Genomic DNA, 16,635 nt, shown 5'->3' with positions numbered 1-16,635 from the left:
CGGTGCAAGACCCTGCTGCTGCTGTACTTCATGACAATACGCACCGGTGCAAGACCCTGCTACTGCTGTACCTCATGACAATACGCACCGGTGCAAGACCCTGCTACTGCTGTACCTCATGACAATACGCACCGGTGCAAGACCCTGCTACTGCTGTACCTCATGACAATGCGCACTGGTGCAAGACCCTGCTGCTGCTGTACCTCATGACAATAAGCATGGTTGCAAAACCCTGCTACTGCTCTACCTTATGACAGTATGCACCAGTGCAAGACCCTGCTACTGCTCCACCTCATGACAATACGCACCGGTGCAAGACCTTGCTACTGCTCTACCTCATGACAATACGCACTCGTGCAAGACCCTGCTACTGCTCCACCTCATGACAATACGCACTGGTGCAAGACCCTGCTACTGCTGTACCTCATGACAATACGCACCGGTGCAAGACCCTGCTACTGCTCTACCTCATGACAATACGTGACAATACGCACCTGTGCCAGACCCTGCTACTGCTCTACCTCATGACAATACGCACCGGTGCAAGACCCTGCTACTGCTGTACCTCATGACAATACGCACCGGTGCAAGACCCTGCTACTGCTGTACCTCATGACAATACGCACCGGTGCAAGACCCTGCTACTGCTGTACCTCATGACAATGCGCACTGGTGCAAGACCCTGCTGCTGCTGTACCTCATGACAATAAGCACGGTTGCAAAACCCTGCTACTGCTCTACCTTATGACAGTATGCACCAGTGCAAGACCCTGCTACTGCTCCACCTCATGACAATACGCACCGGTGCAAGACCTTGCTACTGCTCTACCTCATGACAATACGCACTCGTGCAAGACCCTGCTACTGCTCCACCTCATGACAATACGCACTGGTGCAAGACCCTGCTACTGCTGTACCTCATGACAATACGCACCGGTGCAAGACCCTGCTACTGCTCTACCTCATGACAATACGTGACAATACGCACCTGTGCCAGACCCTGCTACTGCTCTACCTTGTGACAATACGCACCTGTGCCAGACCCTGCTACTGCTCTACCTCATGACAATACGCACCGGTGCAAGACCCTGCTACTGCTGTACCTCATGACAATACGCACCGGTGCAAGACCCTGCTACTGCTGTACCTCATGACAATGCGCACTGGTGCAAGACCCTGCTGCTGCTGTACCTCATGACAATAAGCATGGTTGCAAAACCCTGCTACTGCTCTACCTTATGACAGTATGCACCAGTGCAAGACCCTGCTACTGCTCCACCTCATGACAATACGCACCGGTGCAAGACCTTGCTACTGCTCTACCTCATGACAATACGCACTCGTGCAAGACCCTGCTACTGCTCCACCTCATGACAATACGCACTGGTGCAAGACCCTGCTACTGCTGTACCTCATGACAATACGCACCGGTGCAAGACCCTGCTACTGCTCTACCTCATGACAATACGTGACAATACGCACCTGTGCCAGACCCTGCTACTGCTCTACCTCATGACAATACGCACCGGTGCAAGACCCTGCTACTGCTGTACCTCATGACAATACGCACCGGTGCAAGACCCTGCTACTGCTGTACCTCATGACAATACGCACCGGTGCAAGACCCTGCTACTGCTGTACCTCATGACAATGCACACTGGTGCAAGACCCTGCTGCTGCTGTACCTCATGACAATAAGCACGGTTGCAAAACCCTGCTACTGCTCTACCTTATGACAGTATGCACCAGTGCAAGACCCTGCTACTGCTCCACCTCATGACAATACGCACCGGTGCAAGACCTTGCTACTGCTCTACCTCATGACAATACGCACTCGTGCAAGACCCTGCTACTGCTCCACCTCATGACAATACGCACTGGTGCAAGACCCTGCTACTGCTGTACCTCATGACAATACGCACCGGTGCAAGACCCTGCTACTGCTCTACCTCATGACAATACGTGACAATACGCACCTGTGCCAGACCCTGCTACTGCTCTACCTTGTGACAATACGCACCTGTGCCAGACCCTGCTACTGCTCTACCTCATGACAATACGCACCGGTGCAAGACCCTGCTACTGCTCTACCTCATGACAATACGCACCAGTGCAAGACCCTGCTACTGCTCTACCTCATGACAACAAGTGACGATACGCACCTGTGCCAGACCCTGCTACTGCTCTATCTCATGACAATACGCACCGGTGCAAGACCCTGCTACTGCTCTACCTCATGACAATACTCACTGGTGCAAGACCCTGCTACTGCTGTACCTCATGACAATAAGCACCAGTGGAAGACCTTGCTACTGATCTACCTCATGACAATACGCACCGGTGCAAGACCCTGCTACTGATCTACCTTATGACAATATGCACCAGTGCAAGACCCTGCTACTGCTCCACCTCATGACAATACGCACCGGTGCAAGACTTTGCTACTGCTCTACCTCATGACAATACGCACTCGTGCAAGACCCTGCTACCGCTCCACCTCATGACAATACGCACCAGTGCAAGACCCTGCTACTGCTCTACCTCATGACAATACGCACAGGTGCAAGACCCTGCTACTGTTCTACCTCATGACAATACGCACTGGTGCAAGACCCTGCTACTGCTGTACCTCATGACAATACGCACAGGTGCAAGACCCTGCTACTGCTCCACCTCATGACAATACGCACCGGTGCAAGACCCTGCTACTGCTCTACCTCATGACAATACGCACCGGTGCAAGACCCTGCTACTGCTGTACCTCATGACAAAAAGCACCGGTGCAAGACCCTGCTACTGCTCTACCTCATGACAATATGCACGGGTGCAAGACCCTTCTGCTGCTCTACCTCATGACAATATGCACGGGTGCAAGACCCTGCTGCTGCTGTACCTCATGACAATAAGCACTGGTGCAAGACCCTGCTGCTGCTGTACCTCATGACAATACGCACCGGTGCAAGACCCTGCTACTGCTCTACCTCATGACAATATGCACCTGTGCCAGACCGTGCTACTGCTCTACCTCATGACAATACACACCTGTGCAAGACCCTGCTACTACTCTACCTCATGACAATACGCACCGGTGCAAGACCCTGCTACTGCAGTACCTCATGACAATACGCACCGGTACAAGACCCTGCTACTGCTCTACCTCATGACAATACGCACCAGTGCAAGACCCTGCTACTGCTCTACCTCATGACAATACGCACAGGTGCAAGACCCTGCTACTGCTCTACCTCATGACAATAAGCACCGGTGCAAGACCCTGCTACTGCTCTACCTCATGACAATACGCACTGGTGCAAGACCCTGCTACTGCACTACCTCATGACAATACGCACCGGTGCAAGACCCTGATACTGCTGTACCTCATGACAATAAGCACCAGTGGAAGACCCTGCTACTGCTCTACCTCATGGCAATACACACCGGTGCAAGACTCTGCTACTCTTCCACCTCATGACAATACGCACCGGTGCAAGACCCTGCTACTGCTCTACCTCATGACAATAAGCACCAGTGGAAGACCCTGCTACTGCTCTACCTCATGACAATATGCACAGATGCAAGACTCTGCTACTCTTCCACCTCATGACAATACGCACCGGTGCAAGACCCTGCTACTGATCTACCTCATGACAATAAGCACCAGTGGAAAACCCTGCTACTGCTGTACCTCATGACAATAAGCACCAGTGCAAGACCCTGCTACTGCTCTACCTCATGACAATAAGCACCGGTGCAATACCCTGCTACTGCCCTACCTCATGACAATACGCACCGGTGCAAGACCCTGCTACTGCCCTACCTCATGACAATAAGCACCAGTGCAAGACCCTGCTACTGCTCTACCTCATGACAGTACGCACCGGTGCAAGACCCTGCTACTGCCCTACCTCATGACAATAAGCACCGGTGCCAGACCCTGCTACTGCTCCACCTCATGACAATACGCACCGGTGCAAGACCCTGCTACTGCTCTACCTCATGACAATAGACACCGGAGGAAGACCATGCTCCTGCTCTACCTCATGACAATAAGCACCAATGCAAGAACCTGCTACTGCTCTACCTCATGACAATATGCACCGGTGGAAGACCCTGCTACTGCTCTACCTCATGACAATATGCACCGGTGCAAGACCCTGCTACTGCTCTACCTCAGGACAATAAGCACCGGTGCAAGACCCTGCTACTGCTCCACCTCATGACAATACGCACTGGTGCAAGACCCTGCTACTGCTATACCTCATGACAATACGCACCGGTGCAAGACCCTGCTTCTGCTCTACCTCATGACAATACTCACCGGTGCAAGACCCTGCTACTGCTGTAACTCATGACAATACGAACCAGTGCAACACCCTGCTACTTCTCTACCTCATGACAATATGCACTCGTTCAAGACCCTGCTACTGCTCTACCTCATGACAATACGCACGGGTTCAACACCCTGCTACTTCTCTACCTCATGAAAATACGTACAGGTGCAAGAGCCTGCTACTGCTCTACCTCATGACAATACGCACCGGTGCAAGACCCTGCTACTGCTGTACCTCATGACAATAAGCACCAGTGCAAGACCCTGCTACTGCTCTACCTCATGATAATATACACTGGTGCAAGATCCTGCTACTGCTTTACCTCATGACAATACGCATCAGTGAAAGACCCTGCTACTGCTCCACCTCATGACAATACGCACTGGTGCAAGACCCTGCTACTGCTCTACCTCATGACAGTAAGCACTGGTGGAAGATCCTGCTGCTGTTCTACCTCATGACAATGTGCACTGGTGCAAGACCCTGCTACTGCTGTACCTCATGACAAAAAGCACTGGTGCAAGACCCTGCTACTGTTGTACCTCATGACAATACGCACCGGTGCAAGACACTGCTACTGCTCTACCTCATGATAATATACACTGGTGCAAGACCCTGCTACTGCTCTACCTCATGACAATACACACCGGTGCAAGACCCTGCTACTGCTCTACCTCATGACAATACACACCGGTGCAAGACCCTGCTACTGCTTTACCTCATGACAATACAAACCGGTGCAAGACCCTGTTACTGCTCCACCTCATGACAATACGCACCAGTGCAAGACCCTGCTACTGCTCTACCTCATGACAATACGCACCTGTGCCAGACCCTGCTACTGCTCTACCTCATGACAATACACACCGGTGCAAGACCCTGCTACTGCTGTACCTCATGACAATACGCACCGGTGCAAGACCCTGCTACTGCTGTACCTCATGACAATATGCACCGGTGCAAGACCCTGCTACTGCTCCACCTCATGACAATACGCACCAGTGCAAGACCCTGCTACTGCTCTACCTCATGACAATACGCACCTGTGCCAGACCCTGCTACTGCTCCACCTCATGACAATACGCACTGGTGCAAGACCCTGCTACTGCTCTACCTCATGACAATACGCACAGGTGCAAGACCCTGCTACTGCTCTACCTCATGACAATACGCACTGGTGCAAGACCCTGCTACTGCTCTACCTCATGACAATACGCACCAGTGCAAGACCCTGCTATTGCTGTACCTCATGACAATACGCACCGGTGCAAGACCCTGTTACTGCTGTATCTTATGACAATACACAGCGATGCAAGACCCTGCTACTGCTGTACCTCATGACAATACGCACCGGTGCAAGACCCTGCTACTGCTGTACCTCATGACAATAAGCACTGGTGCAAGACCCTGCTACTGCTCCACCTCATAACAATACGCACTGGTGCAAGACCCTGCTACTGCTGTACCTCATGACAAAAAGCACTGGTGGAAAAGCCTGCTACTGCTCTACCTCATGAAAATACGCACTGCTGCAAGACCCTGCTACTGCTGTACCTCATGACAATACGCACCGGTGCAAGACCCTGCTACTGCTCTACCTCATGACAATACGCACCGGTGCAGGACCATGCTACTGCTCCACCTCATGACAATAAGCACCAGTGCAACACCCTGCTACTGCTCTACCTCATGACAATACGCACCGGTGCAGGACCCTGCTACTGCTGTACCTCATGACAATACGCACAGGTGCAAGACCCTGCTACTGCTGTACCTCATGACAATATGCACCGGTGCAAGACCCTGCTACTGCTCTACCTCATGACAATATGAACTCGTGCAAGACCCTGCTACTGCTGTACCTCATGACAATATGCACGGTGCAAGACCCTGCTACTGCTCTACCTCATGACAATAAGCCCCGGTGCAAGACCCTGCTACTGCTCCACCTCATGACAATACGCACTGGTGCAAGACCCTGCTACTGCTATACCTCATGACAATACGCACCAGTGCAAGACCCTGCTACTGCTCTACCTCATGACAATACACACCAGTGCAAGACCCTGCTACTGCTGTATCTCATGACAATACGCACCAGTGCAACACCCTGCTACTTCTCTACCTCATGACAATATGCACTCGTTCAAGACCCTGCTACTGCTCTACCTCATGACAATACGCACGGGTTCAACACCCTGCTACTTCTCTACCTCATGAAAATACATACAGGTGCAAGAGCCTGCTACTGCTCTACCTCATGACAATATGCACTGGTGCAAGACCCTGCTACTGCTGTACCTCATGACAATATGCACCAGTGCAAGACCCTGCTACTGCTCTACCTCATGATAATATACACTGGTGCAAGATCCTGCAACTGCTTTACCTCATGACAATACGCATCGGTGCAAGACCCTGCTACTGCTCCACCTCATGACAATACGCACCGGTGCAAGACCCTGCTACTGCTCTACCTCCTGACAATAAGCACTGGTGCAAGATCCTGCTGCTGCTCTACCTCATGACAATGCGCACTGGTGCAAGTCCCTGCTACTGCTGTACCTCATGACAAAAAGCACTGGTGCAAGACCCTGCTACTGTTGTACCTCATGACAATACGCACCGGTGCAAGACCCTGCTACTGCTCTACCTCATGATAATATACTCCGGTGCAAGACTCTGCTACTGCTCTACCTCATGACAATACACACCGGTGCAAGACCCTGCTACTGCTCTACCTCATGACAATACACACCGGTGCAAGACCCTGCTACTGCTTTACCTCATGAAAATACGCACCAGTGCAAGACCCTGCTACTGCTCCACCTCATGACAATACGCACCAGTGCAAGACCCTGCTACTGCTCTACCTCATGACAATACGCACCTGTGCCAGACCCTGCTACTGCTCTACCTCATGACAATACACACCGGTGCAAGACCCTGCTACTGCTGTACCTCATGACAATACGCACCGGTGCAAGACCCTGCTACTGCTGTACCTCATGACAATAAGCACTGGTGCAAGACCTTGCTACTGCTCCACCTCATAACAATACGCACTGGTGCAAGACCCTGCTACTGCTGTACCTCATGACAAAAATCACTGGTAGAAAAGCCTGCTACTGCTCTACCTCATGAAAATACGCACTGCTGCAAGACCCTGCTACTGCTGTACCTCATGACAATACGCACCGGTGCAAGACCCTGCTACTGCTCTACCTCATGACAATACGCAGCGGTGCAGGACCATGCTACTGCTCCACCTCATGACAATAAGCACCGGTGCAAGACCCTGCTACTGCTCTACCTCATGACAATACGCACTCGTGCAAGACCCTGCTACTGCTCTACCTCATGACAATACGCACCGGTGCAAGACCCTGCTACTGCTGTACCTCATGACAATACGCACAGGTGCAAGACCCTGCTACTGCTGTACCTCATGGCAATATGCACCGGTGCAAGACCCTGCTACTGCTCTACCTCATGACAATATGCACTCGTGCAAGACCCTGCTACTGCTGTACCTCATGACAATATGCACCGGTGCAAGACCCTGCTACTGCTCTACCTCATGACAATAAGCACCGGTGCAAGACCCTGCTACTGCTCCACCTCATGACAATACGCACTGGTGCAAGACCCTGCTACTGCTCTACCTCATGACAATACACACCAGTGGAGGACCCTGCTACTGCTGTACCTCATGACAGTATGCACGGCTGTAAGTCCCTACCCTGCAGTGGCTCGTATGTAATCCACCTAAATCTAAATAATACTGAATAGTACTGAGTAAGTAAGTGCCAACCTAAAGAGCATGCAGACTTTGGAAGAAATAGGCAGTCTAGATAGGCACAACTATTCTTATTTATGGAAATAACGCTTGACCAATACACATAGGGCTTAATTATGAGTGACTTGTTGAATTCCGTCCTGTGTGTAAACCTTTGTTTACACACAGAACAGAATTACGGGTTTGGTTTTATTTAAAACATCTGATAATCATCGAATGTGTTAAATATCCCAACATTTGTTACATTTCGACAGGTCAGACCTGCTGAAATTTAACAAGGGACAACATATGGTAATTACTGTATCATGTGGATTTTGGTGCTTTAAACACCAAAACTGCATGTTATTCCCCAAGAACTCATAATAGGTGTTATTTATCATGTGTATCACACTCGATAAATAACGTACTCCGTAGGATGGTTATAGTTCAGGGGAAATGAATAACTCCTCAACTTGTAATCTGGCTCCTGGTTGGAAATTCCACTGGCCCGTGCCTACATATTCTTGCACGCACAAATGGATCTCTATACATCACATATAAAAATGCGCACACACACATAAATGTGCATGCACAAGCATGTGCCACACTCTTTAGTTCATATACATTTTTAAGTACTTTAATTTAGATATTTGTCAAGGGCACACTTAAGGCCTGATGACGAGTGTAGGTGCTACTTATCGCACCTGACAAACAACAATACCATGGGGTACATTATTTATCATGTGCGATAAATAAGACTTGTTGTGAGTTGGGGGGAATAACACGGATTTTGGTGTATAACACTCCCCCATTTGCATGAAGTGCTTTTCCCCAGTTCCATTTCAGCAGTTTGGCCTGGCAAAGGTTAACGATGGTTGAGATGTGTAAGGTACCTGAGATGTATCAGATGTGTTAAATACCTACCAATCCCTAATCCTGACCCGCGCGTAAACAATAGCCTATGGATTCAGGTAGTGAGGTTCGTGTGAATGGAAAAGGCCAGGCGGGCATGGGAATATGGGGGTGCACTGGTGAGACCGACGGGGACGTGTCAAAACACTGCAGGAGTACGGCTTTGGGGGCTTAGTAGGGATGTAACGCAGGCCCCTGCAGCACCCTTAGGGACCCTCTTTCAAACTAAGACCTACGAATATCTGCAAGATATGAGGGGGTCTCAGTGGCTTCTCACCACATTGTGCAGGGAGACCCTCGTCATTTTGAGTTGCTCCACAGGGCCGTGCACTGTTTTTGCCACATATTTGCAGGGCTTTAAGTATGCCGGGTCCTGCTGGTGCTCAAAAGCAGGGGCCGATACGGGTCCCCATCGGGCTCTCCATTTTTGCCCTCACCCCCGGGGTGGGAAAAGAAAACAACAACTCGGCATCCGTGCCACTCTTCACTGCCTTTGATGTAACTTGTAAGAGGCTCGCTACAGTTCTTTCACAGTCTCGTCATTTCAGAACTGATGCATTTTAATTTTATACAAAGAAGCGTTTGTTTATTTATCTCGTGCAACTAAGAGCCACTGACAAAGCCTGTAGTCCTGGCTCCTTGTAGGTGTAATGTTGCCTGTGGTGTTATATATCTGAATGGAGCGACAGAAAGAATCGGCAAAATACCAGTCGGGCGGCACACTATGCTAAGCGCAGTTTTGTTTTAATCTTATGATTTTAAGCCACGCCAATATTTACATTGGCCACGCCCCTTTGGGAACCCCCAGTGTTTACATCCCACTTAAAGCCCTGCATGTTTGTCTACATATGCACAAGTGCACAGCCACATTAAGTTGATTTTCTACCCCGGCACTGCTTGCTGTGCCATTCCTCTCCCACCCCCTCCGCCCCCATGCAGATACTTGGTGTTCGGAACTGGGTGTCGAAGATGGAATTTTCTGTCTCGACCGTGTGTGCGCGCGTGAGTGAGTGTTAATTTATTTCAGCGAGCTCCGTGTCTAAAGCTGTCGCCATTATCTGGTTCCTAATGTAGGTCACCCCTGCTCTAATGAGCTGCGCTGCGCTGGGATTCGGGGGGCCGGGACCCCTGGAGCGCGGCGGCTGCAGCCTCCGAACTTGGCAACGTCGCAACCGTCCCCATCGCCGCCAGACTTGCCACTGGATTGCAAATCTGAGCTAAAAATGAGAAGAAACAGTCTGCCTGCTTCATTCGTTTAACCCTTGCGGCATCGGACGGCTCGATAGTCGCCGTGCCAGTGACTGAGAAGGGCGGCTGAAGCCAGGCAGAGCGCTGGCCCGGAGCATGGAGGGGGTGAGTGACGAGGGGCCATCCGGGGATCGGGGGTGCCTAGGGGGGTCCTCAGGGGATGGCGAAGGGCCAAGCCTAGCTTCTGGGTGTGTGAGTCCAGTGTGGGTCGCATGCACGTCTGCAAGATTCACGTGTCATCTATCTACATCACTGAAATGCCCCTTTTCAGATGGTGCTCAATTTAGTTAATGAACATCTCCAGGTCTTCTTAATGTATATACTGGGGAAGCTGAGGTACCTTGATTTGCCCAGGATAGCACAGTTTGGTCAACTGGGGGCAGAAGTCTGGGCAGAAAGCTTACAGTTCGGCCAGTAGACTGCACCTCCACCTGTGGTCGTACAATCCCGCTAGTGCCGGCTTCACGGGAGGGTTTTGCCACAAGGTGTGCACGCCTTCTGTACCTCCGAGTTGTAAGAAGCACAACACAATTGTTAGAACTGTTGTTGTGTCAACGTTTCATTGGCCCACGAGACTGTAGATAGCAGTGGCATACATAGCATCCGTGCATTCCTATAGAAGATGCCCCCATGTTTTGGCATAAACAAAACATAAATCGTCGTCTTTCCAAGAAACGCAAATAATTTCATTAGGCTGTGCACTTCCATTTTTCTGAGGTCTTTTCCCCGTAGCGGGGCTTGAAATTATTTATCGCCGCCTAAAAAATAACATTGTAATCAGATCCTGAAAGCACATCTAGGACCGTCGCCCGATGGTGACATCACTTGCGTCTCTGCATCAGGCACCAGCTATTATGGAGTCATTTGGTATGAGGGCGCACCTAAGGCCGTCACCCAGTGATGACATCACAGCCCTGAACCTTAATCTATGGGTCGTGGGCATAGCAGTTGCTATGGGGTGTTTTGAACTGTAGTTTTGACATTTGCCTGTTGCAGACAGCCCTCGCCTGACATTTGTGAATGAATAAAATGGGTACAAAGGAGATGATTTTCGAGGCTGGGTTGCTCCTCTTGTCAGAGTGAACCTGGAGACGTCTGAATGTGTCACTGCCGTAGCATAACAACGGGCTCGTCTGTTATTAAAATACTGCCACAATTGGAATGAGAGGCCCCTCACACCCTGGACACCGGTGCCACTGCACCGGCAGCCCTATTGATAGCTACTTCTCTTTGTCACTGTCAGGACAAAACCCGGTTGTGATATCCTATTGGGACTGCAGTCGAGAGGCGTGAGTATTTTACCATAGATGTGGGTGTCATCCATAAAATGTTCAGATGTTTGGCAAAAGCGAGCCAAGAATTAGAAATCCTCCAGCAAAAACATATAGAACCTCAGAACATGCGGATGAATGAAAGTGCGAATTTCCATAGCATACGATATATACAGCAGCAGCAGTGAGGCTAGTTCGGGAGATGTCATAAAGGTAACTTTATGCCACTCTTCTGTTTCGGCCAACATCCCTAAACATACTGTGGTTCGCAGGCCGACACCTATAATATGGAAAGTATACCTACGGGCATCAGCCGGTTTAATGCTGACAAATGAGAAGTGCCTGAAAGTCTCGCGTACGACATGACGCAGTGCAAAGCCTGGAGGCGTTGGAAAGCAGATTCTTCTTGGCGTGAATTCTAGCGGGCCAGTTTCTGCGCGCATGGCTTTATGGGACCCACTCATCTGCATGTTTTTCTGTTGACTCGTATTAAGGTTTTCCAGTTGCATCTCGGAACTGGTTATTGTTACATAAATGTATATATTTTCTTTCAGTTGGAAACTTTATTGCAGTGTTAGATTTTCCCTTGTGTTCTTCATTTTGCTATAGATTTCACAGTATCGAAAAAGTCATATGCTTCAAAGGGATCTAGTAGAAACTATTTGTAATTGGTTACCCCGAATTTCCATCAGCGTTACATGGAGTCAGTGTATTTTTAGGGAATGCTGATAGGTTGTTTCATAGCATGGTATTTATTTAGCATTAACATTTTGAGCATCCATACCAAGCACATGCTTCAGTTGAGGAAGGAAGCCATAGACAGCATGCAAGCCATCTTGCAAGTCTACATGCTTGTATGACAAACATGGCAGGTTTATAGTGAGAATGTAATGGTATATAGAGCAGAGATGCAAGAAGAGACGCCCATTTGATGGGAGGGCCCTTCCTTCCAGCGTTAGTATGACAAGTAGAGTGGAGACTTTACTTGGGAGGTGTGTAAGCCAAGGAGAGAGACATGGACAGTTCTCAGGCTTCATGCCCATCGCCTGTAGACTCCAAGCGTGTGTCCAGTGCTCACCCTTCCTGGCCACGCCCCAGCCCGCTGGTAGCTAACGGTTCTAGTTATGCCAGTGCCTGTGTTTACACACCGTTGGCAGGAGAGGAAGAGCTCTGCTCCTGTGGGTCTGCCAGGAGGCAGACCGGGCCGAGGGCACAGCATTCTGCATAGCCCTCAGCGGCCGCCGTTTTATTGTCAGGGAATCTTCCTCTACTGCCCCGTGTCTTAGACTGTAAGGCATTGAATACAGGCACATACTCTTGGCGAGGTCTGTGCGTGCATCCTACCTCGGTGGCCTCTGACACACAGTGTGCCTTCCTTTCACCACCGCTTATTGACACTAGCTTGACTTCTGCACATCCTCTCGGCTCAGTGGTGACATGTAGGGAGGTGAAGAATGTTGGCTCTGTGCACGATACATGCAGAGGGCGGATACTTGGCAGATTGTATACAGACAGCAGCAATGCATGCGCATGTCAGCCCGCACACGTGTAGCTGGCAGTCACCTTGAAGTTTGTGTAGGGTTGCAGCAGGGCAGGTGCATGGCAGAGCCTATACTACTAACGGCAGACCAGATGCCTGGTAGAGTGTGGGCTGCAGTAGCGCAGGCTCGGTAGGTTGTATAGGGCAGCATCAGGGCCTGGCATGTTAGCCTGCGCATGTGCAGCTGGCAGGCGCACTGCACTTTGGGTAGGGTGCAGCAGCAGGGCAGGTGCATGGAAGACTCTACAGTGGCAGTGCAGATGCATGGGACACTGTAGGCCACAGCAGGGCAGGTGCATGGCAGACTAGAGTGGCAGTGCAGATGCATTGGACACTGTAGGCCACAGCGTGGCAGGTGCATGGCTGACTACACTAGTAATGGCAGTGCAGATGCATGGGACACTGTAGGCCACAGCAGGGCAGGTGCATGTCTGACTACACTAGTAATGGATGTGCAGACGCATGGGACACTGTAGGTCACAGCAGGGCAGGTGCATGGAAGACTCTACAGTGGCAGTGCAGATGCATGGGGCACTGTAGGCCACAGCAGGGCAGGTGCATGGCTGACTACACTAGTAATGTATGTGCAGATGCATGGGGCACTGAAGGCCACAGCAGGGCAGGTGCATGGCTGACTACAGTGGCAGTGCAGATGCATGGGACACTGTAGGCCACAGCAGGGTAGGTGCATGTCTGACTACACTAGTAATGGATGTGCAGATGCATGGGACACTGTAGGCCACAGCAGGGCAGGTGCATGGCTGACTACAGTGGCAGTGCAGATGCATGGGACACTGTAGGCCACAGCAGGGTAGGTGCATGTCTGACTACACTAGTAATGGCTGTGCAGATGCATGGGGCACTGTAGGCCACAGCAGGGCAGGTGCATGGAAGACTCTACAGTGCAGATGCATGGGACACTGCAGGCCATAGCAGGGCAGGTGCATGGCTGACTACAGTGGCAGTGCAGATGCACAGGGCACTGTAGGACACAGCAGGGCAGGTGCATGGCTGACTACACTAGTAATGTATGTGCAGATGCATGGGACACTGTAGGCCACAGCAGGGCAGGTGCATGGTTGACTACAGTGGCAGTGCAGATGCATGGGACACTGTAGGCCACAGCAGGGCAGGTGCATGTCTGACTACACTAGTAATGGATGTGCAGATGCATGGGGCACTGTAGGCCACAGCAGGGCAGGTGCATGGCTGACTACACTAGTAATAGCTGTGTAGATGCATGGGGCACTGTAGGCCACAGCAGGGCATGTGCATGTCTGACTACACTAGTAATGGATGTGCAGATGCATGGGACACTGTAGGCCACAGCAGGGCAGGTGCATGGCTGACTACAGTGGCAGTGCAGATGCATGGGGCACTGTAGGCCATAGCAGGGCAGGTGCATGGCTGCCTATACTAGTAATGGCTGTGCAGATGCATGGGGCACTGTAGGCCACAGCAGGGCAGGTGCATGGCTGACTACACTAGTAATGGCTGTGTAGATGCATGGGGCACTGTAGGCCACAGCAGGGCAGGTGCATGGCTGACTACACTAGTAATGGCTGTGCAGATGCATGGGGCACTGTAGGCCACAGCAGGGCAGGTGCATGGACGATTCTACAGTGGAAGTGCAGATGCATGGGACACTGCAGGCCACAGCAGGGCAGGTGTATGGCAGACTACATTGGCACTGCAGATGCATGGGGCACTGTAGGCCACAGCAGGGCAGGTGCATGTCTGACTACACTAGTAATGGATGTGCAGATGCATGGGACACTGTAGGCCACAGCAGGGCAGGTGCATGGCTGACTACAGTGGCTGTGCAGATGCATGGGACACTGTAGGCCACAGCAGGGCAGGTGCATGGCTGACTACAGTGGCTGTGCAGATGCATTGGACACTGTATGCCACAGCAGGGCAGGTGCATGGCTGACTACACTAGTAATGGCTGTGCAGCTGCATGGTACGCAGGGGGTTGGCAGCAAGAGGACAGGCGCGTGGCAGATTTCACAAGGGCAGGAGCAGGCTGCGTGGCAGTGTATACAGGCCGCAATACGGCGTGTGCTTGACGGATTATCTAAGGGCAGCTGGGGAGGCTGCCCGGTGAACTCTACTGTATGAGGGCGTGCACTTGACTGAATGTGCAGGAGCCATACATACCAAGAGGCGCTTCAGCCAGGGACAAGGTGTCGTTGGGCAGCTCCGCCTCAGCAGAGAGGCCTCTTTCGGTGAGTACCGCCCCTCGTGTCACCTAAAGCCCGACACCGCCTCCTGGGACACCTGAGCCGGGATGTAAGGGGACCCCGCTCCCGGACCGAGGTGAAGTTCAAGGGGTAGGAAGCGGCGCGGAGGAAGGCGAAGAGCAGCTCCGCGTCACCACAGCACTCACGCCTCTCTCCTGTTTGTTTCTTCTTCCCGGCAGGACTGACGGACAGCAGGCAGCCCCTGGGCACATGCCCCCGCTGTGCCCGCTAGCCCGCAGATGTGAAGGCCCAGTGTGGAGCTGGCGCCCCCGGGGGACTGCATGGGCAGGATGCGGGCGCTGCTGAGTGGGGGCCGGCGGAGGAAGAGCCCGGCATCCCTGCGCTTCCGGCAGTGCTCGGGTGAGTACTGAGTACCAGCCTCCGGGAGGGGGCCAGATGGCGCTTTCAGATAAATAAACCAATGACTGAACGAGTTAACATGTGCACACTGAACTGACCCAAGGGTCTCCCCGAGGGCACGGGGCAGGGGAGTAGCTTCAGGGTGGTGTTTGGGGCGTTACATCCCCCACCCCCACAATGAGTGTATTTTCTGGTAGATAGTTGGGAAAGGTGCTTTCTGTCGGATTTCAGAAGGAACTTTTACATAAACACAGAGAAAAAGGCACACACACTCGCACCCTCTCTGCTCTGAAAGTTTTCAAAAACGTTGGTTATTTTACAAAAAAATATTCAGTTTTTATTTCACTTACTACTCCTACCAATATGCATTCGTCTCCCTTTCCAATGCCCTGCTTTTTGTATAATGTATTCAAACATTATATGCCAGCCTGATTGTTGGAGAATCTGAAGCTCAACTCCCCCACCACTCCCATCTCACTTACCAAGCTACGCCCCTGCACGGGAGGAGGACCGGTCTGCTCTTAGGTTTCAACCTTCTGGAAGGTTGTACCTGTAGTCACTTGGCATAGATATATTCCTTCCATGAGAAATGCTGTACAGCAGCCGATCCTAACTTTTTGACTTCTAGGAATTCTAGGATCCCCAAAGAATCATTATTGGAATCTCAAAAATACACACAACTCCAGAAACAAGTATGCATCAAACAAATACACCAATTGTTAATGCACAAGTAAAAATATACACAAATTGCAATTTTAAATATAATGGGAAGGTCGGACCTTTTCAAAATTATGTCTTATTCCTATATGGCATAGCGATATGCTAGACTCTAGTCTAGCATACCTGGGCCTGATTTAGAATTTAGCGGGATAGGTTACTCCATCACAACAGTGACGGTAACAGATATTCCATCCGCTGAAATATAAATCTCATAGAATACAATGGGATTTAG

The 16,635-nt window shown here is 51.1% G+C and overlaps 2 protein-coding genes across 6 annotated transcripts in view; one reads left to right on the top strand and one right to left on the bottom strand.

Moving 5' to 3' along the window:
- Positions 1–16,635, bottom strand: part of CACNA2D4 (calcium voltage-gated channel auxiliary subunit alpha2delta 4) — an 861,469-nt gene that overhangs the window by 270,243 nt on the left and 574,591 nt on the right. The gene's annotated exons all lie outside the window — the stretch shown is intronic.
- Positions 1–16,635, top strand: part of LRTM2 (leucine rich repeats and transmembrane domains 2) — a 72,303-nt gene that overhangs the window by 41,624 nt on the left and 14,044 nt on the right. For 2 of the 5 annotated variants that reach the window (XM_069228083.1, XM_069228085.1), the window contains exon 2: positions 15,503–15,683. In XM_069228083.1, coding sequence (XP_069084184.1) covers positions 15,605–15,683 — 79 coding nt within the window. In that variant the 5' untranslated portion in view covers positions 15,503–15,604. Of the gene's footprint in view, positions 1–9,869; positions 10,375–15,338; positions 15,400–15,502; positions 15,684–16,635 lie in introns of those variants that run through there. The other 3 variants (XM_069228086.1, XM_069228084.1, XM_069228082.1) reach the window with 3 other exon arrangements.

Source organism: Pleurodeles waltl, chromosome 4_1, assembly GCF_031143425.1.
Source record: "Pleurodeles waltl isolate 20211129_DDA chromosome 4_1, aPleWal1.hap1.20221129, whole genome shotgun sequence".
Classification (NCBI taxonomy): domain Eukaryota; kingdom Metazoa; phylum Chordata; class Amphibia; order Caudata; family Salamandridae; genus Pleurodeles; species Pleurodeles waltl.
The sequence above is the reverse complement of the archived record's forward strand: the minus strand, read 5'-3'. Positions and strand labels throughout refer to the sequence as shown.